At 58.1% G+C, this 26,738-nt stretch overlaps 3 protein-coding genes across 3 annotated transcripts in view; 1 reads left to right on the top strand and 2 right to left on the bottom strand.

The window, feature by feature from the left end:
• Positions 1 to 9,952, top strand: part of PKN1 (protein kinase N1) — a 34,382-nt gene extending 24,430 nt beyond the window's left edge. The window contains exons 9-23 of the mRNA XM_012641264.1: positions 1,486 to 1,595; positions 1,690 to 1,833; positions 3,711 to 3,786; positions 3,878 to 4,019; positions 4,110 to 4,203; positions 6,227 to 6,306; positions 6,384 to 6,459; positions 6,553 to 6,644; positions 7,749 to 7,925; positions 8,163 to 8,225; positions 8,338 to 8,414; positions 8,606 to 8,748; positions 9,056 to 9,163; positions 9,258 to 9,338; positions 9,662 to 9,952. Of these exons, the coding sequence (XP_012496718.1) occupies positions 1,486 to 1,595; positions 1,690 to 1,833; positions 3,711 to 3,786; positions 3,878 to 4,019; positions 4,110 to 4,203; positions 6,227 to 6,306; positions 6,384 to 6,459; positions 6,553 to 6,644; positions 7,749 to 7,925; positions 8,163 to 8,225; positions 8,338 to 8,414; positions 8,606 to 8,748; positions 9,056 to 9,163; positions 9,258 to 9,338; positions 9,662 to 9,865 (1,667 nt within the window). The 3' untranslated portion in view covers positions 9,866 to 9,952. The remainder of the gene's footprint in view (positions 1 to 1,485; positions 1,596 to 1,689; positions 1,834 to 3,710; positions 3,787 to 3,877; positions 4,020 to 4,109; positions 4,204 to 6,226; positions 6,307 to 6,383; positions 6,460 to 6,552; positions 6,645 to 7,748; positions 7,926 to 8,162; positions 8,226 to 8,337; positions 8,415 to 8,605; positions 8,749 to 9,055; positions 9,164 to 9,257; positions 9,339 to 9,661) is intronic.
• A 545-nt stretch (positions 9,953 to 10,497) lies between these two features.
• Positions 10,498 to 13,173, bottom strand: PTGER1 (prostaglandin E receptor 1 (subtype EP1), 42kDa). Its single transcript, XM_012641401.1, has 3 exons — positions 13,127 to 13,173; positions 11,427 to 12,394; positions 10,498 to 10,851 (listed from the first exon to the last, which is right to left on the bottom strand). The coding sequence occupies exons 2-3, from the start codon at positions 12,375 to 12,377 to the stop codon at positions 10,585 to 10,587; spliced, it is 1,218 nt and encodes a 405-aa protein (XP_012496855.1). The 5' UTR covers positions 12,378 to 12,394; positions 13,127 to 13,173; the 3' UTR covers positions 10,498 to 10,584.
• Positions 13,174 to 15,668: 2,495 nt separating this feature from the next.
• GIPC1 (GIPC PDZ domain containing family, member 1) lies at positions 15,669 to 24,008 on the bottom strand. Its single transcript, XM_012641402.1, has 8 exons — positions 23,951 to 24,008; positions 22,087 to 22,173; positions 19,017 to 19,337; positions 18,096 to 18,281; positions 17,822 to 18,002; positions 16,970 to 17,082; positions 16,571 to 16,652; positions 15,669 to 16,447 (listed from the first exon to the last, which is right to left on the bottom strand). The coding sequence occupies exons 3-8, from the start codon at positions 19,302 to 19,304 to the stop codon at positions 16,296 to 16,298; spliced, it is 1,002 nt and encodes a 333-aa protein (XP_012496856.1). The 5' UTR covers positions 19,305 to 19,337; positions 22,087 to 22,173; positions 23,951 to 24,008; the 3' UTR covers positions 15,669 to 16,295.
• Positions 24,009 to 26,738: the final 2,730 nt, after the last annotated feature.

Consider the following 26,738-nt stretch of genomic DNA (forward strand, 5'->3'; position numbering starts at 1 on the left):
TGGCGTGTGCCTGTAGTCCCAGCTACTTGGGAGGCTGAGGCAGGAGGCTCACTTGAGCCCAGGAGTTTGAGGTTGCAGTGAGCTACGATGATGCCACTGTACTATACCCGGGGCGACAGAGTGAAACTCTGTCTCAAAAAAAAAAAACAACAAAAAAGCAGAGTCTCAAAGAGATATTTGTATATCTGTGTTCATAGCATTGTTCACAGTAGCCAAAGATGGAAGTAACCGCAGCGTCCACCAGCAGATGAATGGATAAACAAAATGTAATAGCCAAACAATGGAATATTATTCAGGTTTAAAAGGAAGGAAATCCTGTCACATGCTGCAGCCTGGATGAACCTTGAGGACATTATGCTAAATGATATAAACTACTCACAAAAAGACAAATACTGTGTGATTCCATTCAGATGAGGTCCCTGGAGTAGTCAGATTCATAGAGACAGAAAGTAGAGTGGTGGGTGCCAGGGGCCGGGGCAGGGGGAACGGGGAGTTAGTGTTTAACGGGGACAGGGTTTCAGTTCCGTAAGACGAAAGGAGTTCTGGAGGCGCATGGTGGTGATGGTTGCGCAGCAGTGTGAATGTACGTAATGTCATCGAATCGTCCACTTAAAAATGATTATGGTGGTAAATTTTATGTTAGGTGTATTTTACCGTAATTAAAAAAACTAGTAATACATACGTACAAAAAAGTGAGTATAGGAAAAGATTAACAATAAAGCAACCACCCATGTTACCACCACCCAGGTTAAGAAATAGGATATTACCAACTCTCTGGAAGCCCTTTTCCCGGCTCCAGCCCCTTCCTGTGTCGTAGACTTGGCTACTGTCCTGCCTTTTATAGTTTCCTGGCATTTTCTTTGTAGTTTCTACCACCCCTGTATGCATCTCAAACAGTACGGTATCATTTTGCCTGGTATTTGGACTTGATAGAGATGGACTCATACAAGATGTACTCTGTGTACTGGCTTCTTTCAGTATTGTTTTGGGAGACTCATTCGTGTTGTCGTGTGATGCCACAGGGTTCGTTTTTATTGCTGTTTAGTAATCCCTTGTGTTAGTCTGAGCCATGTCAAATTGCCTTTTTTTAAGGTAAAAAACAGTTGAATATCAGCAAATTGATACTTCCGCTACTAAGACTGTATCACAGTTTATGTATTAATTCTCCTTTCACGGTCAGGAGGCTGTTTCTAACTTGGGCCATCATGTAAGCATCGTATACATGATCTGCTAATGTACTCCACGTGCATTTTTCTAAGGTCGGTCCTTAGGAGTATATTGCTGGGGCTTCCATATGGAGTGAAAGTGAACTTGGATCCCTACCTCACACCATATAGACAAAATCAATTGGATTAATGACTTTAAACATCAAAGGCGAAACTTTACAGTGGCAGAACGTTATGGAGGGGAGGATTTCTTTAAGAGATACTGGAGGCCTCTCCCCCAGCATTTCCTGATGAACTCCCCTCAAACCCCCCGTTTCAGGTGAGGTCAGCACCGTGCTTAAGCTGGATAACACAGTGGTGGGCCAGACGTCCTGGAAGCCATGTGGCCCCAGCGCTTGGGACCAGAGCTTCACCCTGGAGCTGGAGAGGGTGAGCCGTGTTGGGGGACCACAGGGCTTAGAGGAGGAGGAGGAGTTCTGGGCCTCAGGCACCCCAAGTGATGGCCGTCTTCCTTCCCCCCGAGGCACGGGAACTGGAGTTGGCTGTGTTCTGGCGGGACCAGCGGGGCCTGTGCGCCCTCAAATTCCTGAAGTTGGAGGATTTCTTGGACAATGAGAGGCACGAGGTGCAGCTGGACATGGAACCCCAGGGCTGCCTGGTGGCCGAGGTACAGCCCAAGCTTCCTGCCTTCCCTGCTCCCAGTGTTCTAGAAGAGGAAAATACCTTTTAGATTGGTGTGTGAACCTTGTTAGAAAAGTACATCTAATTACGTCAGTGACACAATCTCAGATTCTTGCTCAGGCTGGTCTCAAACTCCTGACCTCAGGTGATCCTCCCGCCTTGGCCTCCCGGAGTGCTAGGATCAGAGGTGTGAGCCACAGTGCCTGGCCCCCATGCAGAAATTCTTACATGATCTGATAATCAAGGACCACTGAAAGAAAGGAAGAGAGAAGAGAGTTGAATTCAGATGGTGGGGCAGTGAACTTGTTCTTGCATTAGGAAAACTGTCCCAAACCAAGTAGAGGATGGTGGTGGGTGGCCCAAGGGGCAAATTCTGGTCTCGAACTCCTGAGCTCAAGCAATCCTCCTGCCTCGGCCTCCCAAAGTGCTAGGATTACAGGCGTGAGCCACCGCGCCCGGCCTAAGGGGCAAATTCTGAAACATTGCTACTCGCCTTCAAGGTTTACTCATAGCATTTTGTTTTGTTCTTATGCCTCTACAAAAGCACCATCCGATAGAACTTTCTACTGTTCTGCTGTTGATGAGCCTATAGTAGTTGAATTCTATTGCACATGCAAATATATTACATCTGAAGTATAGCCAGTGTGACCAGGGAACCAAAGTTTTAATTTTACTCAAGTTTTAACCAATTTAACTTGCTACATGTGGCAACCATATCAGACACTGCAGTTCTGTGACTTTAGCACCTTCTAAAAGTTATGTTGGAGGCTTGAGCCTATAGTCCCAGCTGCTTGGGAGGCAAAGGTGGGAGGATCACTTGAGTCCAGGAGTTCGAGACCAGCCTGGGCAATAGCAAGACCCCATTGCTACACAAAATAATTTTTAAAAAATACGCTGAGGGCTGGGCGCGGTGGGTCATGCCTATAATCCTAGCACTCTGGGAGGCCGAGGCGGGAGGATCACCTGAGGTTAGGAGTTTGAGACCAGCCTGAGCAAGAGCGAGACCCCGTCTCTACTAAAAACAGAAAGAAATGATCTGGACAACTAAAAATATACATATAGAAAAAATTAGCCGGGCATGGTGGCGCATGGCTGTAGTCCCAGCTACTCGGGAGAGTGAGGCAGGAGGATCGCTTGAGCCCAGGAGTTTGAGGTTGCTGTGAGCTAGGCTGAAGCCGCGGCACTCTAGCCTGGGCAACACAGCGAGACTCTGTCTCAAAAAAAAAAAAAAATACGCTGAGCATGGTGGCATGCACCTGTAGTCCCAGCTACTCGGGAGACTGAGGCGGGAGGATCGCTTGAGCCCGGGAGTTGGAGAGGCTGCAGTGAGTTATGATGACACCACTGCACTCTACCTGGGGGGACAGAGCGAGACCCTGTCTCTTAAAAAGAAAAAGAAGTTGTGTTTGAATTGGGAGAATTAAACTAGACCCATGGTTTCCCTCTGTGGGCGGGCACCAGCATCAGCTGGGGGGCTTGTTGAGACACAGAGCGCTGGGCCCCAGTCGCTGGAGTTTCTGGTTCATTAGGTCGAGGGGGGCCTGAGAATCTGTATTTCTGTCTAGCAAGTTGCCAGGTGATGCTGGTCTGCGACCACGCTTGGGCAGTCAGGTGCTGGGGGATGCAGGATGTGTTTGCTGGAGTTGCAGGTCGCTCTGGTTGGGTGAGACCCCTCCCTGCCTCTAGAGGGGGGTCCAGTCACTTGCTTCTTGCTTTCCAAGGTGGCACTTGAGGAGGTGTGTTGCTTTGGTGACCCTTTCCTGTGTCACATGCTACTCTGGGGTTCAATTCAATGTCATAGTGGTCAGGACCTCCAAGACACTTGGGTGCGCACACCTGTGCTCCTAACGGCTTACCCCCCAGGTCACCTTCCGCAACCCTGTCATCGAGAGGATCCCTCGGCTCCGACGGCAGAAGAAAATCTTCTCCAAGCAGCAAGGTGAGGGGGCTCGTCCGGGCCCACCGTTCCAGGGGGGAGGCCAGGGGTCCTGGGAGTGTCACAGAGGGTGACACCTGCCCCGTGCCCCTAGGGAAGGCGTTTCAGCGTGCCAGGCAGATGAACATCGATGTTGCCACGTGGGTGCGGCTGCTTCGGAGGCTCATCCCGAACGCGACAGCGACAGTCACCTTCAGTCCTGGGGCTTCTCCAAGGTCTGAGGCCCGGCCTGCGGGGTAAGGAGGGAGGGCCCTGGGGTCCCCGCTGCCTCTTATTGCCTCCTGGGGCGCTGGGTCCCAGACACACGTTCCTCCCCTCTGCTGCAGTGACATATCGGTGGAGAAGCTAAACCTCGGGGTGGACTGGGACAGCTCGCCCCAGAAGAGCCCTGTGCACCCTCCTTCCAGCCCATCCAGCCTGGTGAGCGTCCCTCCCCCACCTCCGTCCTCTGTGCCCCTAGGCCTGGCCTGGGTTTAGGTAGCATCATCCGTCTCGCTCCCAGCTCAGAGAGCAGGAACTTCCTTGGGGTTGCACAGCATGTCTCCAGCGGAACCAAGGCCCGGTTCTCTAATCCTGGTTAAAAACACGAGCCCGGGAGCAGCCCGCCTGGGTCCCCATCCCTGCCCTGCCGACTCGTGGCTCTGAGCCTCAGCTCTCCAGGCCTCCGTGCACCGCCCTGTAAGAGGAGCGCGTTCGAAACGAACGCTGACGATGGAAGTCAAGATCGCGGTGTTTTCTCGGCAAGGGTCACCGAAAGCAGGGAGACACAGGGAGCTTGCCCGGGTGATGGAAATGTTCTTCATCTTGATCTGGGTCAGAGGTCGGCATGCTTTTTCCGTTAAGGGCCAGATAGTCAATATTATCGGTCTGTGTCCCTGTCTGCGGCACGGCCTCAGAGCAGCCGCCACGTGCACAAAAGGGGCATGTCTGTGTTCCAGTAAAACCTTACTGGTTTGAATGAAACCAGTGAAAGTTCCAACCGCTGAAGTCTGAACGTCAGAGAACAACTATAGGTGACAAAATATTCCTTTTTTTATGATTTTTTTTTTCTAACAATTAAAAAATGTAAAAACCATTCTTACCTCTCGAAGACTGTACAAAAACAGCCTGGTCCACCTGGCAGCATTTGCCAACACCAGGCAGCAAGACCCTGTCTTTTTTTTTTTGAGACAGAGCCTCGCTCTCTTGCCTGGCCTAGAGTGCCGTGGCGTCAGCCTAGCTCACAGCAACCTCAAACTCCTGGGCTCAAGCGATCCTCTTGCCGCAGCCTCCTGAGTAGCTGGGACTACAGGCATGCGCCACCACGCCTGGCTTTTTTTTTATTATTATTATTCCCAATGATCCACTATCATTCCCAAAAGCCCCTGTCTTGAAAACAAAAATTAATTTTGATTTTTTTTTCAGTTATACATACTTGTGGTATAAAGAATTAAAGCTAATACCAAGCTGGGCTTGGTGGCTCCCGCCTGTAATCCTAGCACTCTGGGAGGCCGAGGCGGGAGAATCGTTTGAGCTCAGGAGTTCGATACCAGCCTGAGCAAGAGCGAGACCCCATCTCTACTAAAAATAGAAAGAAATTAGGTGTACAACTAAAAATATATATAAAAAATTAGCCAGGCATGGTGGCATATGCCTATAGTCCCAGCTACTCGGGAGGCTGAGGCAGGAGGATCGCTTGAGCCCAGGAGTTTGAGGTTGCTGTGAGCTAGGCTGACGCCACGGCACTCTAGCCCGGGCAACAGAGTGAGACTCTGTCTCAAAAAAAAAAATCAAATTAAATTAAAGCTAATACCAATACACAGATAAGTACAGTTGACCCTTGAACAACATGGAGGTTAAGGGTGCTGACCCCCATGTAGTTGAAAATCCATGTAATTTTGACTCTTTCGGAACTTAACTACGAATAGCCTACTGTTGACCAGAAGCCTTACTGATAACATAAACGGCTGATCACCACATATTTTATATGTTATGTGTATTATACGCTGTATTCTTACAATAAAGTAAGCTAGAGAAAAGAAAATGCTATTAAGAACATCATAAGGAAGAAAAAATATATTTACTATTCATTAAGTGGAAGTGGATCATCATAAAGGTCTTCCTTGAGGGGTTCTCTTAGTTAACATGGTGGTCGGCTAACAGCCTGAGAAGGTGACATTTGAATAAGGAAGAGGGAGGAGCCGAACCAGTGTATGTGAGAGGGGAACAGTCTGGGAAGATGGCACAGCCGTGCAAAGGTCCTGGGGTAGGAATGTGCCTGGTGTGTTCTGTGCTTAGGGAGGGGGAGAGTATGGCCAGAGGGAAGTGAGTGAGGGCACGTGGGAAGAGAGGAGATGCCAGATTGCTGAAGGGGCAGATTGTGTGGGCCTTGGAGACTATTTTGGTTTGGCGGGGGGGGCGGATCCCTGACTCCCCTCACTCTGGCCTCCTCTCCCTGCCACAGAGTTCCCCGATCCGGGAAACTATCACCACTCCCGAGCTGCCTTCGGAGACCCAGGAGACCCCAGGCCCCGCCCTGTGCAGGTGACACCCCTCCCCCAGCCCCCCACTCACCACCCCTGCCCAGTGCCCCCAGCCACACCAGTGTCCTCTCTCCACAGCCCTCTGAGGAAGTCCCCCCTGACCCTCGAGGATTTCAAGTTCCTGGCAGTGCTGGGCCGGGGTCACTTTGGGAAGGTGAGGTGGAGGGCAAGGGGCTGGGGAGCTGGGAGTCCAGACCCCCGGGACCAGGGCCGGCCGCCAAGACCCCTCGCTTCCCTGTGGTTGCAGGTGCTGCTCTCCGAGTTCCGGTCCAGCGGGGAGCTGTTCGCCATCAAGGCTTTGAAGAAAGGAGACATCGTGGCTCGAGATGAGGTGGAGAGGTAGGGACCGGCTCGGGCCCTCTGGGGCCCTCTGCTTTCTCTTCTGGGAATGAGAGACAGGGTCGTCCCTCCTCGGAGGTGCAGGGAGAGTGACTCATGATCGTCACTGGCACTTACTAGCCTCATACTCAGATAACAATTCTCAACAGTTATTCATTTGTTCCCCAGGCTGCCCTATAAGGTAAACACTGTTATTTTCCCTAGTCTCTATTGGCACAGAGATGTTGAGCAATTTGCCCAAGGACACACAGACAGTAAGAAGCAGGTCCGGGATTTGAACCTAAGGTCTCAGGCTCTGAAGCCTGTGCCCTTCTTGGCGCCACCACACTGCCTCTGCTTTGGGGTCAGACTCTGGGTTCGAAACCTCAGCCTCCTGCTGTGTGAAAGGCGAGTAATAATGTATTCATTGCAGGGTTGTTGGGTGGATTAAAGGAGAGGAGGCATCCGAAGCACTCTGCACAGTGTGTGACCCCTGTAAACACTTGGTGGAGGCACTGAGATTGTCCCTCGTCTTCCCAACATCCTTCTGATAATCGGGAATCCAACTCAAAAAGGCTTAAACAAGTAAAGGATTTATTGGTCTGGATCAGAAAAGTCTAGAGGTGTTCTGCCTTCAGGCACGGCTGTATCCAGGTGCTCAGATGATGTTTCTCAATTTCTGCTTTCCTTGGTGTGGGCTTTGCCTGCAGTCCTCTTGGCACAGAGATGCCCCCCTGCCCCGGCAGCTTCAGGCTCATTCACCAGTTTGAACACTTCTTCCTTAATAATCCCAGTGGAAATCAGCAGGACTTGGCTTGCTCATCCCCGAACCAGTCTCTGGCCAGAGAGAGGCTGCTGCGATCAGCCTGGGCCTCATGCCCACCCCTGGCAGTTCCAGCAAGAGAAGTCGAGGGGCTGTTACTAGGATGGTGGGTAGATTCTGGGGGCCTGTTTAGCAGATGAGGCTGCCAAGGCTCAGAGATATTAACCAACTTGCTCAAAGTCACACAGCAATATGAGGCCCTGAACAAAATATCTGTGGATTGAGGACTCCGGGGAGTATAGGAATCAGGGGTAGGGGGCAGCTAGTCTCTGACCTCTACCCCCCTGCTCTGCCCTGCCCAGCCTGATGTGTGAGAAGCGGATCTTGGCAGCAGTGACCAAGGCAGGACACCCCTTCCTGGTGAACCTCTTCGGCTGTTTCCAGACACCAGAGCACGTGTGCTTCGTGATGGAGTACTCGGCCGGTGGGGACCTGATGCTGCACATCCACAGTGACGTGTTCTCTGAGCCCCGTGCCGTGTAAGCGTCCCCCCACCCACCGACCCAGGCCCCTGCCTCCTGCCCCAGCGCACACAGGACATCGTGGCCCTGAGAGGCTGGCAGCCCCCTCAGCCCTCTGCCCTTGGGTCCCGCCTCCCGCAGCCTCCTGGAGCTTCGGGGGACTCGGGTGCTCTAGAGGATGTGGGAACCAGGCTTCCATGCCCCTCGCCCTAGCTGGGTGGCCCAGGACCCTCACTCCAGCCTGTTTCTTTGCAGCTTTTATTCGGCCTGCGTGGTGCTGGGGCTGCAGTTTCTCCATGAACACAAGATCGTCTACAGGTGTGTGCGCGTGCATGCTCTACCTGCTGTGGCAGGGGCGGGGGTTTCTGGCAGGGCTTAGACACCCCCCCCCCGACTCACCCCTCTTTACATCCCCCCCCATACCCTGCAGGGACCTGAAGTTGGACAACTTGCTCCTGGACACGGAAGGCTACGTCAAGATCGCAGACTTTGGCCTCTGCAAGGAGGGTGAGGGGCTGGATCTGAGGGGCCGGTGTCTGGGCATTAGACATAGGAGCGGAGAAGGAACGGAGTCCCTAACCCTACTCGGCGTTACCCCCACCCTGACTCTGGGACATGCCAGGCTGTGTAGACGACCCCAAGCTGGCTGAGCGGAATCCTCCTGCCCCCATAACCTCATGTGGCCTTGCTGCCCCCAGGGATGGGCTATGGGGACCGGACGAGCACATTCTGCGGGACCCCGGAGTTCCTGGCACCCGAGGTGCTGACCGACACGTCGTACACACGGGCTGTGGACTGGTGGGGGCTGGGCGTGCTGCTCTACGAGATGCTGGTTGGCGAGGTGAGGCCCCAGGCTGCCCCCCGACGACACACACATCCTGTGTGTTCCTCGGATCCCACTGGAACCTGCGAGCGCCCAGGGGTGGGAATCGAAATCTGCCTCCACCACCTGCTGTGTGATTGGGGGCTGTTGGCTTCACGACCCTGGCCTCAGTTTCCGCGTCTATAAAATGGGATACTTACTGTCCCATGTAAGCCAGCACCCTTGACAACACGCAGCCGAAGCTGGAGCCGGGGGCTCGGGTGGGGGCCGGGAGTGGAGGAGCCAGAGGAGGGGCCTGATTCACCCCGGCCCTCCCTGTGCCCAGTCCCCGTTCCCAGGGGACGACGAGGAGGAGGTCTTCGACAGCATCGTCAACGATGAAGTCCGCTACCCACGCTTTCTGTCGGCGGAAGCCATCGGCATCATGCGAAGGGTGAGGAGCCCCCGCCAAAGTGGGGTAGGCCTGGGAGGGGCTCCAGGACCCAGAGGGGACAGGCAGATCCTGACACTGTGTTCCCTCCTTCCAGCTGCTGCGGAGGAATCCCGAGCGGAGGCTGGGGTCCAGCGAGAGAGATGCCGAAGATGTGAAAAAGCAACCCTTCTTCAGGGTAAGGCTTCGTTCCCTCCTGGTGACCCCCCAGGACCCAGCCATCACCCCTTCCAAGGCCTGGTCACTCCGCCTCCAACATTGTCCCGTCCCCTTGGTACCATTTCCTTCCCCGTCCTCCCTCGCCCACCCCCACCATGCCCCCACGCCCCACCGCCACCGACCCTCCTACATCCCCGTCTCAGTTGCCCTGCGCCTGAGCCCCGCCTCCCGCCCGTGATCCTTCCTGAGCCCCCAGTGCCCTGCACCCCTCTTTTCGTCTCTCGTGCGGCATGCGCCCCCTCAGCCTCCCAGGCTGACCCTTGCCCTGCACCCCCTCCGCAGACACTGGGCTGGGACGCACTGCTGGCCCGGCGCCTGCCGCCGCCCTTCGTGCCCACGCTGTCGGGCCGCACCGACATCAGCAACTTCGACGAGGAGTTCACAGGGGAGGCCCCCACGCTGAGCCCGCCCCGCGAAGCCAGGCCCCTCACTGCTGCGGAGCAGGCGGCCTTCGAGGACTTCGACTTCGTGGCCGGGGGCTGCTAGCCCCCGCATCCCTCCCCTTGCCCTGCCCGCCCTGCCTGAGAGCTCTTAGTTTTTAAAAAGGCCTTTGGGGTTTGCCCCGTCCATGCATTCTCCGTCTCTTCTTGTGTGTAGGAACGCGGGGGCGTGCCTGGAGGGGGCGGCAGGGGGGGGCAGGGGGATGGGTGGAAGCGGGAGTCAGGAGTGATGCGGGGACATTTGAAGAGGGTCAGGGCGGGGTGGGGAGCGTAGGTGAGCCACAGTGGGAGCGGGCTGGGGTTGTGGGCGTCGGGGCTGCGAGGCATGGGGGGGCGTGGTTTGCGGATAGGGTTTTGGGACTGTGTTGGGGGAGCTCAAGGCCATAATTGGCAGAATGGCTGCGGGAGTCCGTCCTGGCGGCGGCAGGGACCGCCCCCCCAAAACCCTTCTCACTCGGCTCCCAGCGGAGCCCCCCAAGTCCCGGCGCGGCGTTGTGCGCATGCTCCTGCGGCTCCAGCTTGGCTTCCTTGAGACCGAGCGTCCGGGCTCTCTGCGCCCTGGCGCGGTAAGTCTCGGAACTGCACTCGCCCCGGAGGCGCACGGAGCGCCTCTGACGTCCCCGCGCGGCCACCGTGGGTGCTGCAGCCCCGACGGGACACACCGTCCTGGGCTCCAAAAATGGCTTTATTCCTCAAAGGCTCTGCACTGCGGACCTGGGCCCGGCCTAGGGTGGGCTGGCTTAGCCGCTCGGCTTCCGGGCGCGCTTAAAAGTGGCTGAGGCCACTGTGCCGGGAGCTGCGCAGGGAGCTGGCCTCCCAAGTGCCCCAGGTCAGGCCCAGCACCGACGGGCCGCCTTTGGCGCTGCCCCTCGGGTGCAGGAGGCGAAGCAGCTGGCGCAGCACGGCCTGGCGGAGCAGGATGTACACCCAGGGGTCCAGGATCTGGTTCCAAGACGCAAGGCGCACGGCCAGAAACAGCGGCCGCTGCAGGGAGCTGGAACTCCAGCCCCCGACGGCCAGCACCACCAACACCTGCGGAGAAAGTCGGTGTGAGCGGTGGGGCGGGAGGAAGGGAAGGGCACGGGCGAAGGGTGGGGCTGGGGCGGGTGGGGGCGTGGCTGGAAGAGGAGGCTGGGAGGAGGGGCGGGCGTCAGGGGGAGGGTAGACGGGGATCTATGTGGGAAGGGGCTATGGAAAGACGGCTGTAGAAGCAAAGGCTTCAGTGGGGGACGGCTCTGTTCAGAAGCCCCAGGTATCCCGAAGGACGTGGGACTCAAGGGGAGAAGAGAAGCGAGGGGGTCGGGTGGAGGAGGGCTAGGGGATGAATGAAGCGTGGGGACTTAGAGGGGCAGGGCTGGAGAAGGGGCCTGTGTGGGTCGAGGTGGGCTGCAAGAACCCCAAGAAGGAGGAGGAAAGGGGGCTGGAAGGATGGGACGTCAGAAGCAGAAGGCAAAGGCCTGGCTCTCCTGGCACGTGCGGCCTCAAGGGGGCGGGGCTTTGGCTGGGTTTGGGACTAAGGCCCAGGTATCCTAAGATGGAGCAGGGTGGGAGGGGCCGAGGGGGGGCTCAGGAAGGAGCGTGGCTCACAGGGCGGGCGCGCCCCTCACCAGCAGCGGGCTCCAGCAGATGCACGAGACCACCATGATGCCCACGAGCTGGCCCACCATCTCCACGTCGTGGGCGCGGGCTCTGCGTGCTGAGCCGCCGCCCCGGGAGCCGCCAAAGGCGACGGAGGCCGAAGCGATGGACGAGGCGGACGAGGCGGAAGCCGAGCGGGGTCCGCGCAACCCCCAGCGACGGCGGCTGTCGGGGCCAGAGGCCGAGGGGAGCCGTGCGGAGCGGCGGCGCCAGCGGGCGCGCAGCAGGGTCAGGCCGCTCAGCGTGTTGCACGCGAGCGCTGCGAGGAGCGCGGCCAGGCCGAGGCCGGCGAAGAGGCCGGCGAGCAGCGCCTGGCGCCAGCCGCCCGGCGGGCCCAGGCCGATGAAGCACCAGGTGCCGGGGTACTGCAGCTCGTAGCGGCCCACGCGCGCCAGCGGCAGCAGCGCCACGGCCAAGGCGACGGAGGCCAGAGCGGCCAGCGCCAGGCGCGCGCGGGCCGCCGAGACCCGGGCCGCGTGGAGCAGCGGTCGCGTGACGCCCACCCAGCGCTCCACGGCCATGCCACAGCCCAGAAGCAGCGGGCACAGGCCGAAGAAGACCATGCAGCCGCCCAGGAAGTGGCAGGCTCCACCGGCCGGCGCGCGCCCCGTGGCGTAGAGGCGCAGCACCAGCGCGCCCGGGATCACGTGGCCCGCCAGGTCGGTGACCAGCAGGCTGGCGACGAACAGAAGGAAGGTGGCCGCTGAGCGGCGGCGCCGCAGGCGGCCCGCGGCCTGGGCCAGCAGCGCCAGCGCCAGCAAGTTGGACACAGCGCCCAGTGTCATGGAGAAGATGGGCAGCGCGGGCGACGCGCCGGAGCCACCCGACGGCGGCACGGCCGACGTGTTGGGGCCCCTGGGCGCCGCGCAAGTGGTCGCCTCGCCGGCCAGGCTCAGGTTGAGGGGCCCGCAGGGGCTCATGTCAGGTGCCGGGGGTGCTGGGTGGAGGAGAGGAGGGCAAAGTGAGGCTGAGGGAGGCCCCAGGCGGTCCCATCTCGGACCATCAGCGCCCGTCGGATTCCACAGGTTCTTCTGCCCGTGGCAACTCCAAATGACCTTGGCCACTCCTTTCTGACCGCCTCCTCCTCCTCTGCCTCTCGCCACCCCATCTCCTGCTCTGGCACCCTGCTCTCCCCTCCACAGGTCCTTGCAGCAAATTTCTGGCGCGTGGCCCTATCGGACCCTGCCATCCCGTCTCACCCTCACCATGTCGCCTTTATTCCAGTCCCATCCTTGACGCCCCCAGCCATGGGCACATCTCGCCCCTTAGCACTGGCTGTCTCCCCATAGCCATGTCCGGATCACCGTGGACCCACCTCTGACCCCCATGGCAGTGTCGCTGTCCTCACGGCCCCATTTCTGTCCCCATGCCCCATCTCTGTGCTCCATTGCTGTCACCCAGGCCCTACTCTGATCACCTCTGCCTCAGCCTGGATGCCCACGGTTCCACCCCATGTCCCAGCCCCAGGACCACCCATTCCTCTGTACCCTGGTGGTGAGGGCTGAAAGTGCAGAGGTGCCCACAGGCCAGATGGGAAGGGAAGGTAGACAGACGACAGATGGGGGCTGAGAGCCAAGGAACACAGGACGGACAGACTGAGGCAGCCACCGCCGTCCCTGCACGCCCTTCTCCGCCCCACCGGGACCCTTGTGTGCCCCAGCCTGCTTACCCGGCGCTGGCTGGGATGTTGGGTCCCCATCGCCGGCCGCTCAGCCCCTGAGCCCGCCGCGCCCGCCGCCGCCCCTGGGTGCCTGCAGCGCCTGCTGCGCCCCAGCTCTCCGGCAGGCCGCTCCCTCCCTCCCTCTTCCTGGGGCGGCTCCTCGGCTCCTCCCGCCGCCCTTCCTGGCCTCCAGGGGCCGTTCCACCAAGCCCGCGCCTGCTGGGAACCTGGACTGGCAGAGACCCCCTCTCTGTGCTCCTGGCAGTGGGCGGGGACCACTTAGGGCCCCAGATCCCCCTACAAGGAGGGAGTCTCCCTGGGAGTCAGCCTGGTCCCCTGTGACCAGCTCCCAGTGTGGCAAGAGCAGCCCCCTTCCCCCAGGCGCTCGGGCTTCTTGCCTGCCTCATTAATAAAGCGGATAAAATCTAAACACTGGAAAATGTGAGCATCGCCTGGGGCAGGCTGGGACGCCTGCAGGGGGTGTCACTTCCCCCCCCCTGCCCTGCGCAGGGCTTTGGGATTAGGGGTGCTAACCCTGTGTGCTCGGGGGCAGCAATGTCCCCTGGCCTGCCAGAGCCCTGGTGGATGTCGGGTGGTGGTGGTGGGCAGAGCCGCGGGTGGGCCGGGTGGGCCGGCGTCGTCAGGCCAGCCTGGCCGGGGGATCCGCCCATTATTTACACAGGGGCTTAAGCCCAGGCCAGGGCCACAGCTAGTCATACCCTCCGAGGGAGGGAGAGCAGGCTGCAGGGGGGCAGGGGAACCAGGAGGCCTGGCCCACCGGGGGACTCTCTTCCCCCAGCGTCTAGATCCTGCTTTAGGATGGGTTCAGTAACACCTGGACACGTGTCCCAAGCCACAAAGACAGTCACGCCCTCAACCCTGGGCACACAGCTGCCGCCTCACCTGACCTCCCACCCTGGAAGTCGGGCGAACACGGTCTCACCCCCTGAGACACACAATCACCTGCGGCCCTGAGTCCCCGCCTCTGTCGCATCCTGTCCCCATCTCAGCAGCAGCCAGGTGCTGCCATCGCACCCCTGAACTGAATGAGTGTGTCACCCCCAGTGCCGGAGAGGCACCCATAGCTACCGACTTCTAACGGCAGCCACTTCCCTCAGCAGCCCGCAGTGCAGCCCCCAGGGAAAGCCCCATGAAGTGATCCTCCCGTCACACCACTTAGTGCTGGGAAGTGGAGTGTCACTTGGCACCCTGAGACACATACAATCCTTAGTGCTGAGTGAGCGCCATGGTCACCCGGAGACTCCCCCCGACAATCCAAGACAGGCCCTACGAGGACACTCTGTACACCCATGTCACAAGGAGCGGCACCCCCTGAACACCTGAGATCTAGCTGGCCACCTCCCTCTCCCCTCAGAAACGGTAGCTCCCTGACACACACATGCCCACACTTCTGGGTACCCCTAGACCTAGCCATTCACCCCGACCCCAGAAACAGCAACACCCTGAGACATACACTCACACCCCTGGACACCCCAGACCAAGCCAGTCACAGCCCTGGACACCCCAAGACCCAGCCGCACCGTCACACTCCCCACCACCAGACACTGCCAGTTACACCCAGGAACACGGCCGCCACATCCCCTACCCGTAACACAGACACAAGTCACAGCCCTCCTGCATCATGGGCACGAGCCATCAACACGACAGACACAGTCCTACTCGACACCCCCGACGCACGCAGCCACACCTGCTCTCCACCCTAGCCGGCTCCGAGCACAGACACACGGGGAGCCCACAGGTGCCCAGGGGTGCCCTGAGTCACCCTGACAGCAGCTCCCCTGCCCCAGCCACCCCATGAACAGAGCCGCAGGCCTGTGTGCCAGCCAGCCCCGGGTGCCTGTCCCCTTCTCCATGTCCCAGCACGTCCCTGTTGGAAGTGGTTGGGGAGCGGGCCGGGCTCAGACTTCCCTGGAGCCTCTCAGCTCCCCCAGAACATTCCTGCGAGAGCCTCTGGCCTGGCTCCCCTCACTTCAGTCCTCTCCCTTCCCTCCAGGTCTGGCCAGGGGCCCACCCCCCTTGCCAGGATCCCCCCTCGATCCTCGAGGATGAAGTGGCTTGTCAAAACAAGCACGCTGGGTTCACGGCCAGTGAGAAGCATCGTGCACCGCGGACGCCTGCATGTCCAGCGTCAGCTGGGGTGGGGCGGGGGCTGCATTGCAACCCGAGGGTGGGGCCCCCGGCAGGCCTGAGGCGCCATCTTTCTTTTTCCCAAGCCAGGCCTCCATGCCCTGGTGCGCCCCATGGCTCCAGGTTGTCACCGGCTGTACACAACAGCCTCGTGCCCACTGTTCACACAGGGCGTGGTCGGGTGGGAGGCCTTGTTCGAGAAAGGGCTGGATTTGAACCCTCAGTAGGCCAGGAAGCTCGGGTCTTGCCCGGAAGCCTGGTGGCCCGCAGCCAGGAGGAACGGTGGGAGGGGGTGGGCGGCCCCGGGCCAGCTCCTAATTCAATTTGGAGCCGAGGAAGATGGATTTCAGCTGCCGCATTCTTTCCCAGCCCTGGCTCCCCCCCCAATCCCAAACCACTCAGGTCCAACAGCAGATAGATTCTTTATGTTCGAGACAGCAAATTCAGATACAAAAGCCCACCGCCATCATGCCTCCCTCCCCCCTGCTCTGGTCCCAGGCTGGGCCTTGAGGGAGAGATGGGGGGCTGGGGAGGAGGTTGGGGGTTCACAGCAGATTCATTTCAAATGCGGAGGTAACAGACTCCACGGGGAGGGGGGGTGGAGGGGGAGGGTATTATTGCATTTGCTGGGGGGGACACCCCACCCCTGTATTCCCTGCGTCAGGAAACTAGGAAGGTCACCACCCCAAACAGAGCCCGAGGCCCCAGGGAGACACAGAGGGACCAGTTTGGCAGCTGATGGCGGAAAGTGTGGAAGGCGGGGGTGGCTGCCCAATTTGGCCAATCCCTCCCCGCGCCTGACCCGGCTGAGGTAGGTGGGGAACAGGGCAGGGGGGCCGGGGACCCCAGCCAGGAAGGGGGTGGTACCGATAGCAGTGGGGCAGGGCCAGGCCCCGCCTCCCCTCTGCATGGCCCTGGGGCTGCTGAGCTCGGCCCAAGGCAGACACTTGGGTCCGGGCCCTGGAGTCCCCTCCGGGGGGCTCCGAACCAGGCTGGGCCCAGGTCATCGTTGAGAGGTCCAGTGGGAGTCCTAGTAGCGGCCGACCTTGGCGTCCCCGATGGCGCCCCAGACGTCAAAGACGAACTCATCGGGAAAGGCAAAGTCACCGAGCCGTTCGTCCAGGGCCTCGGCCAGCTCGTCTGGGTTCTTTTTGTCCTTCCCCAGCTCTACCATGGTGGCCGCTGTGGGGGGTGGGGGCAGAATGGAGGCACAGATGGCCCAAGGGGCGGGGGGCTCAGAGGAGACTCAGCCCCCGCCAGACCCAGGCTCCCACCCATCCCCGCACCCAGGTACCCGCCACTCACCCAGCTCCGTGTCCCTGATGCCCATGTAACTCTCCAGTAGGTCATCGACCTTCTCGATCGCCTTCTCCTCAAAGGCCGAGGGCTGAGGTGGCGGTGGTGGGGGGACAGTGACATCATCATATTATGAATTAAGTAACCGTATTATTAAGTGCCAGGTGCCCTTGTCATCACTTTACACAAACACATACTTAGTCCTCACAACAACCCTGTGAAGAAGGCATCGGTGTTATTATCATCCCCATTTTACTGACGGGGAAACTGAGGCCCACTTGCCCAAGGAAGGTCCCTGGGAGGTGGCAGAATGGATCTGAATCCAGATTGTCTGCCCAGAGCCCCTCAGCCTAACAGGTAACGCTGCCCCTATGGAAGCGCAGGCACAGGGGGAGCTGGGTCACTCACCAGATCCTCCACCGTGGCGGGGCCCCGGGATCGGAGCCGGAGGGTCCCTCGGCCAGTGCCCAGTTGCGAGCCAGAGCCGGGGCGGCCACCCCCTGAACGCTGGCTGATCATGTCTGCAGGAGGCAGGGAAGGGGCGAGGATGGGGGCAGCTCGATTTCAGCACGGTCTGGGCAGGAACCCAGACATCCTGGCCCTAGACACTCACCCCCTAACCTTCTCCAAGCTTCTCTGGGGGGTTAGAGGCTGAGGTGGCCCTGGGAGGGCAGGCATGGCATGGATGTGGTAGGGGGGACAGCTGGGGATCAGGAATGGGACACACTGGAGGGGAGACTGGAGGAGCCATTTGTGCTCTCTTCTCAGGGTCTGAGGGGCTGGGGGCCTGGGTCTGTAGCTACTCTCCTCTCGCCAAGCTGGGGTGTGTGGGGCCAAGGGGGTGCGGCGGCTGTGCCACAGACCAGGCCTACCTGCCCAGGAAAGTGACTGAGTCCCCCACCCCCACCACAGGGGCCTCGGGCCCATTCCTGAGAGTTAGTGAAGCCAGATGGAGAAGTGGGGGAATGGCACGAGGCAGCCAAGCCTGGCTTCTCAGGGCTGGGGGCTGGCCAGGGGTGGGGGCGCTTGGCTGGGCTAATGGCTCCTGGAAACTGGGTGTGGGGGCAACTTCCTCCTCGCCCCCACCCTTCTCCCAGGTTGGGCCAAGAGCGAGCACCCCCTCCTGGAGCAGGGCAGAGCTGCCCCCCTTCCCTGCAGCCGGCTGGGCTTGGGCGCCACCTGCTGGCAGCTCCCAGCACCACAGCCTGATCCCACCGGAGCAGAGTTGCTTTGGAGGTCCAGGTGGCAGCCGCCCCTCACCAAAGGCCTTGCGGGGCTCTGTGAGCTTCAGCGTGAAGGTGCGGCCCCGGGGCAGCTCCTTGAGCAGCCGGGCCACCTCGTAGTGCCGGCAGCCCAACAGACTTTGCCCGTTGATGGCCTCGATCATGTCGCCCACACTGATGAGCTGGATGTGGTCGATCACACTGCCCTCCTTGATGCGCTGTGAGGACAGAGTCATCAGCGTCTGTGGCTCTGCCCTGGGTCCCATGACCCACCCTTGCCCCCAGGCCTCCACGGTGCCCCGTCCACCCACCTTGATGAAAGCGTAGCCAGCCCCATTGTCCGTGATGGTGAGCCCCAGCGCGTCCTCCGACTTGAACACCTCCACCTCCTTGCGCTGCCCCTTGACGTGGGCAAAGATGAAGTCCTCCAGGCCGATCTGGCCCCCCAGCAGCTTGTCCATGTCCACTTTGTGGGTGTTGAGGGTGCAGAACATCACCTGCAAGGGCGGGAGACACTCGACCCTTGCCTTCCTCCCTTGCCCTTTGCCAATCACCGCTTGCCAGGGAAAGGAGGAGTTGGGAAAGGGTGGGGGGACTCCGTCCCAGTGCCTGACCACTCCCTGAGCCAGCTCTGCTGGGACGAGGATCTCTGTGCTAGCGAAAATGTACTGCTGTTTCCGGGGAGCAGAGCCTGACACGTGGCAGGTGCTCAGTGAATGCTTGTGGAAGGCACAGACCTTCGCTCTGTTACTGAGACCCCAGCAACTGCTTCCCGCTCGATCCCACTGCTGCCCTCCTTGCCACCCTCCCTCCCACTGCCGCAGTCCTTGCGGTCAGGTGTCCCAGTGCATCATTGGGAAGTACATCTTGCATCTGACCTCTAGCCTCCATGATCTACTGGGGTGTAGGCCTCCCAATGCCTGATGGGAACTCAGCACCTATCCCTGGCAGTCAGCTCCCACAATCCATCAGGGCACAGGCTGCCCAGTGCCTGATGGGAACTCAGCATCCAGCCCTAGCTATCAGCTCCCACAATCCATTGGAGTGCAGGCCTCCCAGTGCCTGATGGAAAGTCAGCATCCAGCGCTGGCCTCTAATTCCCCACAATGCACCAGGGCACCGACTGCAGCATCTGCAGCTCCAGCATCCAAGCCCCAGCTCACGAACGGGGTGCAGGCCCAGGCCTCTAGCCCCCCCTCAGGGACCCTGGTGCCCAGCTCCCCAGCGGGTACCTCGGCAGTTGGCAGGCGGAAGGCCTCGGCGATCTTGCCGTACAGCTCCTTGACGTTGGTGAAGCCCTCGATGCGGCCAGTGGGACTGCCGTGGGCCAGCTGGGTGTGGAACACGAGGCGGGGCCGCAGGGCTGGGGGTGGGGGGGGCAAGCCCATTTGGGGCCCCCCTGCCCCACCTCCGCCCAGGGGCCCCAGCTCCCCCACGCCCAGCCCGCCACGGCCTGGCTCAGCCTCCTCATTTTCTACCAAAGGCGGCGCCTTTTTCCGCCGCCCCAGTCCCAGCGGCATGAGCAGCGAGGAGTAGGGGCACGCCCAGAAGACCTGCAGGACAGAAAGCGGGGCTCAGGGCCTCAGGACCGCTCCCTCACTCCTAGCATCAGACAGGCCCAATGAAGCACTCAGAGAACAAACTCGCCTCAGTTCAAATCCTGGTGTCAGTATGTACACACTTGCGCAGAAAGCAGTAACAACAGCAGTTAGTATCTGTTACACCCCCACACTAACGCTTGTGACCCTCCTTAATCCTCACACCGCGCTGTAATGGAAGGACCACGTTATGCTGTAATCACGCCCATTTATCAGAGGAGAAAATGGAGGCTCAAAGCGATTTCTCTTTATTTTTCCATCACTCATTAATGCTGTGTGCAAAAAATTTGATTCTTCCCTCCTCAAAGCACACAGGTGATGGCACTTCCTGACCCCCTTGTGACTGGGCAGGTAAATGACTAGCTAGTTCTGGCCAATGGGGTGTGAGAGGAAGCAACATATGACACTTCTGGGCTAAAGCGTTTCCTTGCTAGAGTGCGAGCCTCTATAACTCCACTGCTCTGGGACAGGGTGAGCAGCCACATTCCATACGGTGGCGACTCAATCAGGTCGCACCTTGAGTGATGAGCTGCAACGGAAGGGTAGCAGGAGCCAAAAATACACTTTCGTTGAGTTCAGCCACTAAGATTTAGGGGTTGTTTGTTACTACAACAAAACCTGTCCTGATGGACATACTTTTTTTCTTTCTTTTCCTTCTCTATTTCTTTCTTCCTTCCTCCCTCCCTTCAAACTTTTTTTTTTGAGTATTTAACATATTCCATGCGCCATTTTATCTTATTTTTTTGAGACAGAGGTCTTGCTCTGTCATCCTGGGTAGAGTGCGGTGGCATCATCGTAGCTCACAGCAACCTCAAATTCCTGGGCTCAAGTAATCCTCCCGCCTCAGCCTCCCAAGTAGCTGGGACTACAGGTGCGTGCACCACCACGCCTGGCTAAGTTTTGTATTTTTAGAAGAGATGGGGTCTCGCTCTTGCTCAGGCTGGTCTCCAACTCCTGAGCTCAAGTGATCCTCCCACCTCAGCCTCTCAGAGTGCTAGGATTACAGGCGTGAACCACCACGCCTGGCTAATGCACCATTTTAGATGTTGCCTTCAGTAAGACAAGCAAGATCCCTGAGTAGGGCCACCGCGTGCAGTTATACAGGTTGTGCACTGTGCAAAAACACTAGACCAAGGTGGCAAGTGGGACTGAAATTCAGCCTGAGCTCTGCCTGCCAAGCTACATTCCTTGGTGTGGTGTGGTCTGCCGGGAGGAAGAGCTGTCTTTCTAATTTACTCACAGGTGCTACATAGGCTAGCTGGGGCTCTGTCCAGGCCCTCCCGAAGTGGAAAGTCCAGAGAGAGAGATGCACAGTAAGCAAGAAAATGTGTAAATGTCTAATACAATTTCTAATAGTGCTAGGAAGACAATAAAGAAACACAAGTTCTACAGACAAGGTCAAGGAGGGCCTCTGTGACCAAGTGAAGCTGAACTTCAGAGCTGAATGACAGGAGAAAGTGCCCAGGCAAGGCTTTGGGGCAAGAACATTCCGGGCAGAGGGAACAGCCAGTACAAAGGCCCTGGGGTGGGTATGTGCTTGGCATATTAAAGGAATAGCGAGGAGTCGCATGTAGCTGCAACAAAGTGGGGGACAGAGGGAGGAGGTGAGGGCAGGAAGGTAATAGTGTTGCTATAGTTTGGAGATGATTTGTCTGTTTCCAGCAAAAAAAATACATGCTGGAATTTGATCCCTAAAGTGGCAGTGTTGGGAGGTGGGGCCTAGTAGAAGGCCCCTTAGGAATGGCTTGATGCTGTTCTTGAGGCAGTGAGTGAGTTCTCTCTCCCTTGAAGCTGGATGAGTTCTCAAGGGAACAGATGAGTTCCTGAGAGAGTGGGTTATTATAAACCCGGGGCGCTCCTCAGGTTTCCTTGTCTTTGCACGTGCCCACTTCCCCTTTGACATTCTCCATCATGCTGGGATGTAGCAAGAGTGCCCTCGCCAGAAGCAGTGCCATGCCCTTGAACTTCTCAGGCTGGAGAACCGCGAACTCAACAGACCTCGTTTCTTTACGTATTAGCCAATCTCGCGTATTCTCTTACAGCACAACAAAACGGACAAACGGGAGTAGAGCACGCAGGGCCTGTGGACCTCCAGGAGGATGTTGGCTTTTATCCCAAGTGAGGTGGGAGCCATGGAGGGTTCTGAGCAGAGGAGGGACATGCCCTGCCTCAGGCTCACAGATCAGCCAGGAGCCCAGCACGGCTGCAGCGGAATGAACAAACGGGAGAATGTGACGACGGGAGCGAAAAGAGGTGACAGGGACAAACTGCGCGGGAGCCTTATGGATTGGGGAAGAGTTCAGATTTCATTTTTAAGTCACACATCCAAAGTCACAGAGGATGGATGTATTCCCAGGTCTGCCTGACTCCCCAGCCCAAGTGCACAACCACGAAGCTATCCCCTAAGCGACGCCATCTCTCCGGGCCTCAGATGCCCGCTCTGTAGATGAGGATATTCCAGCTACCTTGCCTGGTGGTGGTGAGGCTCGAATTACACACCAGGTTATATTTTTCTGTGAAAAGGGGACTTCCTGGTCCCTCCCTTCAGATTGTCTCTTCCAGGGGGCCAACCTGGATTCAGTTGAGCCCAGTTGGCTGTACCCATCCTTGGGCATCCATGTGTTCATGCACTCATTCATTCATTCTTTGATTTATCTTCTAACACCTCCTCTGATATCACCTGGTCGGCCCCATTATCACTCACCTAGACTAGTGCAGTCCCCTCTTGCGGGTTTTAGGCTTCCACGTGTGCCCCCCACAGCTTCTTGTCAAGACAGCAGCCAGAATGACCCTGTAAAACATAAGTCACATCACTGTCTCTGCTCTGACCCCTCTAAGGGCTCCTACCGCTCTTGGGATAAAAGCCAATGTCCTCCACGTGGCCCACAGGCCCCAAAGGACCTACCCTGTCACCTCCCAGCCCTTACTCCCTCCAACACACCAGGCACAGTCTAGCCTCAGGGCCTTTGCACTGGCTGTTCCCTCTGATATACACCTGACTCATGCCTCACCTGTTTTAGGTGGGATATATATTTCATTTATACCTTGTTCATTGTCTGTTTTCTGAGAAGACAAAGAATTCTGTCTTACTCATTCCTACATCCTTAATGAATAGAACAGTGCCTGGCACACAGCAGATGCTCAATAAATACTTGTTGAATGAATGAGTGGATGAATGATCCCATTCATTCATTCATATTCACTGGCCCGCCAGTCCCTGTGCTTGGCTCTGATGAAGTAAGGGGCACAGGCTATAGTCTCTGCTCTCAAAAGGGTCTTCTCTCTCAAGCAAAAGTGCAAGCCCCACTCTGTGGTCCCCTCCAGGCCTCATGCTGGGCACACAGTAGGTGCTTTGCCTAGCCATGAAGGTAGGGACAGCAACTCCCACTTCTTTCTTTGTGGCTTTGACGTTCACTCTCCTGATGAACAATGATGCTCAACACCTTTCTATACATTGATTAACCACTTGGATGTGTCTTTCTGTGAATGGCCTGTGTAAGTTTTTGTCCATTTTCTTTTTAATGCGTGGCCTGTTTTTAATTGCAAGGCCTTTTGTCTTATTGATTTGTGCTAACTCTTTACATGTTCTGGACAATGGTCTTTTTTTTTTTTTTTTGAAGCAGAGTTTCACTCTGCTGTCTGGGCTAGAGTGCCGTGGCGTCAGCCTAGCTCACAGCAACCTCAAACTCCTGGGCTCAAGCGATCCTCCTGCCTCACCCTCCCGAGTAGCTGGGACTACAGGCATGCGCCACCATGCCTGGCTAATTTTTTCTGTTTTTAGTTGTCCGGCTAATTTCTTTCTATTTTTAGTAGAGACGGGGTCTTGCTCTTGCTCAGGCTGGCCTCGAACTCCTGACCTCAAATGATCCTCCCACCTTGGCCTCCCAGAGTGCTAGGATTACAGGCGTGAGCCACCGCGCCCAGCCGACAATAGTCTTCTATTGGTTCCCTCATCTCTCTATCCGTAGTGCCCATCACAAAGTCTAGCACACAGTAGGCATTCACTGAATATTTGACAAACAATAAATTCTAAATGAAAAAACCAGTACTACCCTCTCAAGTTATCTTATCACACTCAATGATGCTAAAAAAAAAAAAAGAAGAAACACAATTCTCATCATCCTTCATTATCCCCCTCCCACCCTTCTGGCTCTACCCACTGGGAGGCGGGATGCTAAGAACAGGAGACTGGAACCTCGCTTCATTTTTTATTAGCTGTGTGACTTGGGGAAGTGTCTTAACCTCTCTGAGCCCCAAGGAAATCAGGCATGTGCCCAGGACAGTTCCTAGCCCACAATAAGCGTCCCATAAATATTGGTGACTATTGTTACTATTGCTACCTCTCCTGTCTGCCAGTCAGTCTCCAAGATGCCTTCTTTTCCCCGTTGTCAGTTCCCCATCTCCTTACTCTCTCTGCCCACACCCACTGCCCCATTCAAGCCGGCTCCTGCGTCCTCACCTGTGAAGGGGGAATAACAGTAGTGAGGAAAGTGGGAGATTAATGAATTTGCCTTCCAGGCCATAAGAGGCCTCGCAGCCTGGGTTCGAATCTCACTCCTGCTCCTTACCAGCTGCGTGGCTGTGCGCAAGTCACCTCACTTCACAGGGCCTCAATGTCCTCATCTGAAAAATGGGCAGAATTCTTGTCCCTCAGGGTGCTTGTGGAAATGCAAAGAGATTATGCATGCAACAGGCCTAGCACTCTGCCCCAGACTCCATTTAAGGAAGCTATTATTATTGTCATTGGTACTGTTGCCTCCTCCCCTTCCCAGCCCAGGAATATCCCAGTCCTTCCTGCCTGCCAATGCCTACTCAGGCCAACTCCTCCAGGCAGCCTTCCTGGCTTGCCCCGGCCTGTTAGAACCGCCCCTGTGGTATAGACAGCTCAGGCCCATGAACTTAATTACATGGTGTTCTAGCAGAACTCTTGTCTTCCAGTCTCAGGCTGTTATTTAACTTCGTGTCTCTATTTTAAAACGTAAACCAGATGGCATCACTCCCCTGCCTGAAACCTTACAACGGTTTCCCACCTTCCAGAGGAAGAACTCCAACCTCCTTACTCTGACCCACAAAGCCCTGCAGAATCGTGGCTCTGGCTTCGTCTTCTGTCCAGACGCGCTATTCCAAGCTTGGTCCAGCCTCAAGGCCTTTGCCCTGGCTGTGCCCCTTGCCCGATCGCTGCAGGGCTGGCTCCTTTTGTCACCCGGACCTCAGCCCAAGACCATCGCCTGCCCACAACCACTCGGTCATGCCACCTCCTCATATTTTATTCGCGGCACTTAACACAATCTGAAATTATCTTCTTTATTTACTTGCTACTTTGTCTGTTGCCTGTTCCCTCCGCCCCCCCATGAGAATGCCAACTCCCCAAAAGCAGGAATTTTTGTCTTTTTTATTATCCCATCCTCTGTGCCAAGAACAGTAGTACCTGGCACATAGTAGGTGCTCAACAAGTATTTGTAGAATGAATGTGGCTTATGTCCTCATTCTGATTGCTCTTGGAGGCCCCCCATCCTCAAAACAGCCCTCCAACATGCCTGCTGTGGGGTTGTTAACTCTCATCGCCTCCCTGTTTTCCCTGTCTCCCCTCGCACCTGAGCACGGGGATAAAGAAGAGCAGCTTTAGCCTGGGCACGGAGTTTGTGGGCTGGAATTTCAGCATCCCCACTCCATCCTTGGGAAGGACATCACAGCCACACAGAAGCCCAGGCGGGGGAGCAAGAAGAGGGGAAGGGAGTTCCTGGGAGCTCCCACAAGCTAGTGGAGGTGGGGGGATACCACGCCCAGACTCCCCCTTCCAGCAAGGTATTGCCTTGGAGAGAAGGAGGCCTCTGATTCACTCTTGAAAAACCGGCTCCTGGGTGTTTCCAGGGAGAACGCCTACTGCCCAGCCTTGGCCCCGGCTGCCTAGGGAACCCAGTGGACACAGGACCCCAGCATCCAGACCCCCTGCCCGTCTCCCCTGTGCATGTCGCTCTCTTCTCAGGTATTCAGGCCTTGTTTTCCAGTTCAGGAGAGAAGGGAGTGGAGGCAGCTTCCTGTTTGAGCAACTGGTGTCTGGCAACCTCTGGGGGTTGGGAGGGGCAGGGGAGGAAGCAAAGACCAGCAGGTGTGGCCCAGATGGCGAGTATGAGGTGGGGAGGCGGGTGGGAAGGGGCTGGTCAGGAACGCTGGGGCCATGGAGGCACTGGGCATCCAGTCTGGTGGTTGAGACTCCAGTTCTAGACTCTGAGGCATGAGTTCCAGTCCCGAATCTGCCACTGACTAGCTAGCTGTGTGACCTTGGCCAAGTCACTCCACCTCTCTGAGTCTGCTGCCTCACCTCTAAAAGAAGTAACAGCACCTCCATGAGGTGTTCTGATTCAGTGATCCGCATGGTAAATGCGTGACACGGAAGCGCTCGATAAATGCTAGCTGGGGTGAGTTTCTCATATTGTTCTTCTCCAAAGCTTGGTCCTCACCGCGTCCCCCCAGGCCCTGGGGGGTTCAGCCGCGGTCAGCTCGTGGGGGAGGTGTCCGGGCAGGGGTCAGAAATACGGACCCCGCGCCTGTCCCCGCCGGGACGGGGACTGTCCAAAGGGAGGAAGGGGGCAGGGGTTCGGCACGGCTGGAGACCCCTGCCCGGGGGCGGGAAGGGATCTGCCCCGCAGGGAAGGGGCCTCGGGTATCCCCGCTCCCAGCCCTGGACCTCCAGTCGCGTCCACGGGGTCGGCCCCACCCTGCACGATCGGCCGGATCTCCGCGGGTCCGCGTCCCCCGCGGTCCGCGCTGGACCCCCCACCGCGGGCGGCCGCACCCGTCCCGCGGAGGCCACTCACCTGCGCCGCCGCCGCTCCGCGCGCACCCGGCTCGGCCCCTCCGCAAACTCCGGCCCGGGCCTCTCCCGCAGCGGCGGCGGGGCGGGGCGGGGCCGACGCCGGCAGCAGACCAATCAGCGGCGGCGGCCCGTTGGTCTCGGCCAATCCGCGCCGCCCGCTTCGGGTGGGACCTACGGACACATTCCAGAGGGATCCCTCCGCCGCGCCCGGCTTCCCGGCGCCCCCCGCGCCCTGGCGAAGTGGGCCGCTCCGCCCGCCCAGGCCGCGGAGGCTGTACCACCGCGCGACCGCGGAGGGGGGTCAGCTGCGGCTGCCAATCGCCGGGGAGGAAGGACAGCGAGCGGCCAATGGGAACCTGGGGCCCCTGCACCACGTGCTGTTGGCCGAATGTCAGTCTGGGGTGCCCTGAGTGGTAAGGGACTGGGGACGGGCCGTGGAAGTCAGGTGACCGAGGCCGAGTTTCGGGGAGAGGATGCGAACTCCTGACGTGCAGGAAAGTAGGCACTTTAGGAGAGCTGCGGGGCGTGCCTACGGCAGC

Source organism: Propithecus coquereli, unplaced genomic scaffold (assembly GCF_000956105.1).
Source record: "Propithecus coquereli isolate 6110/MARCELLA unplaced genomic scaffold, Pcoq_1.0 Scaffold164, whole genome shotgun sequence".
Lineage (NCBI taxonomy): Eukaryota > Metazoa > Chordata > Mammalia > Primates > Indriidae > Propithecus > Propithecus coquereli.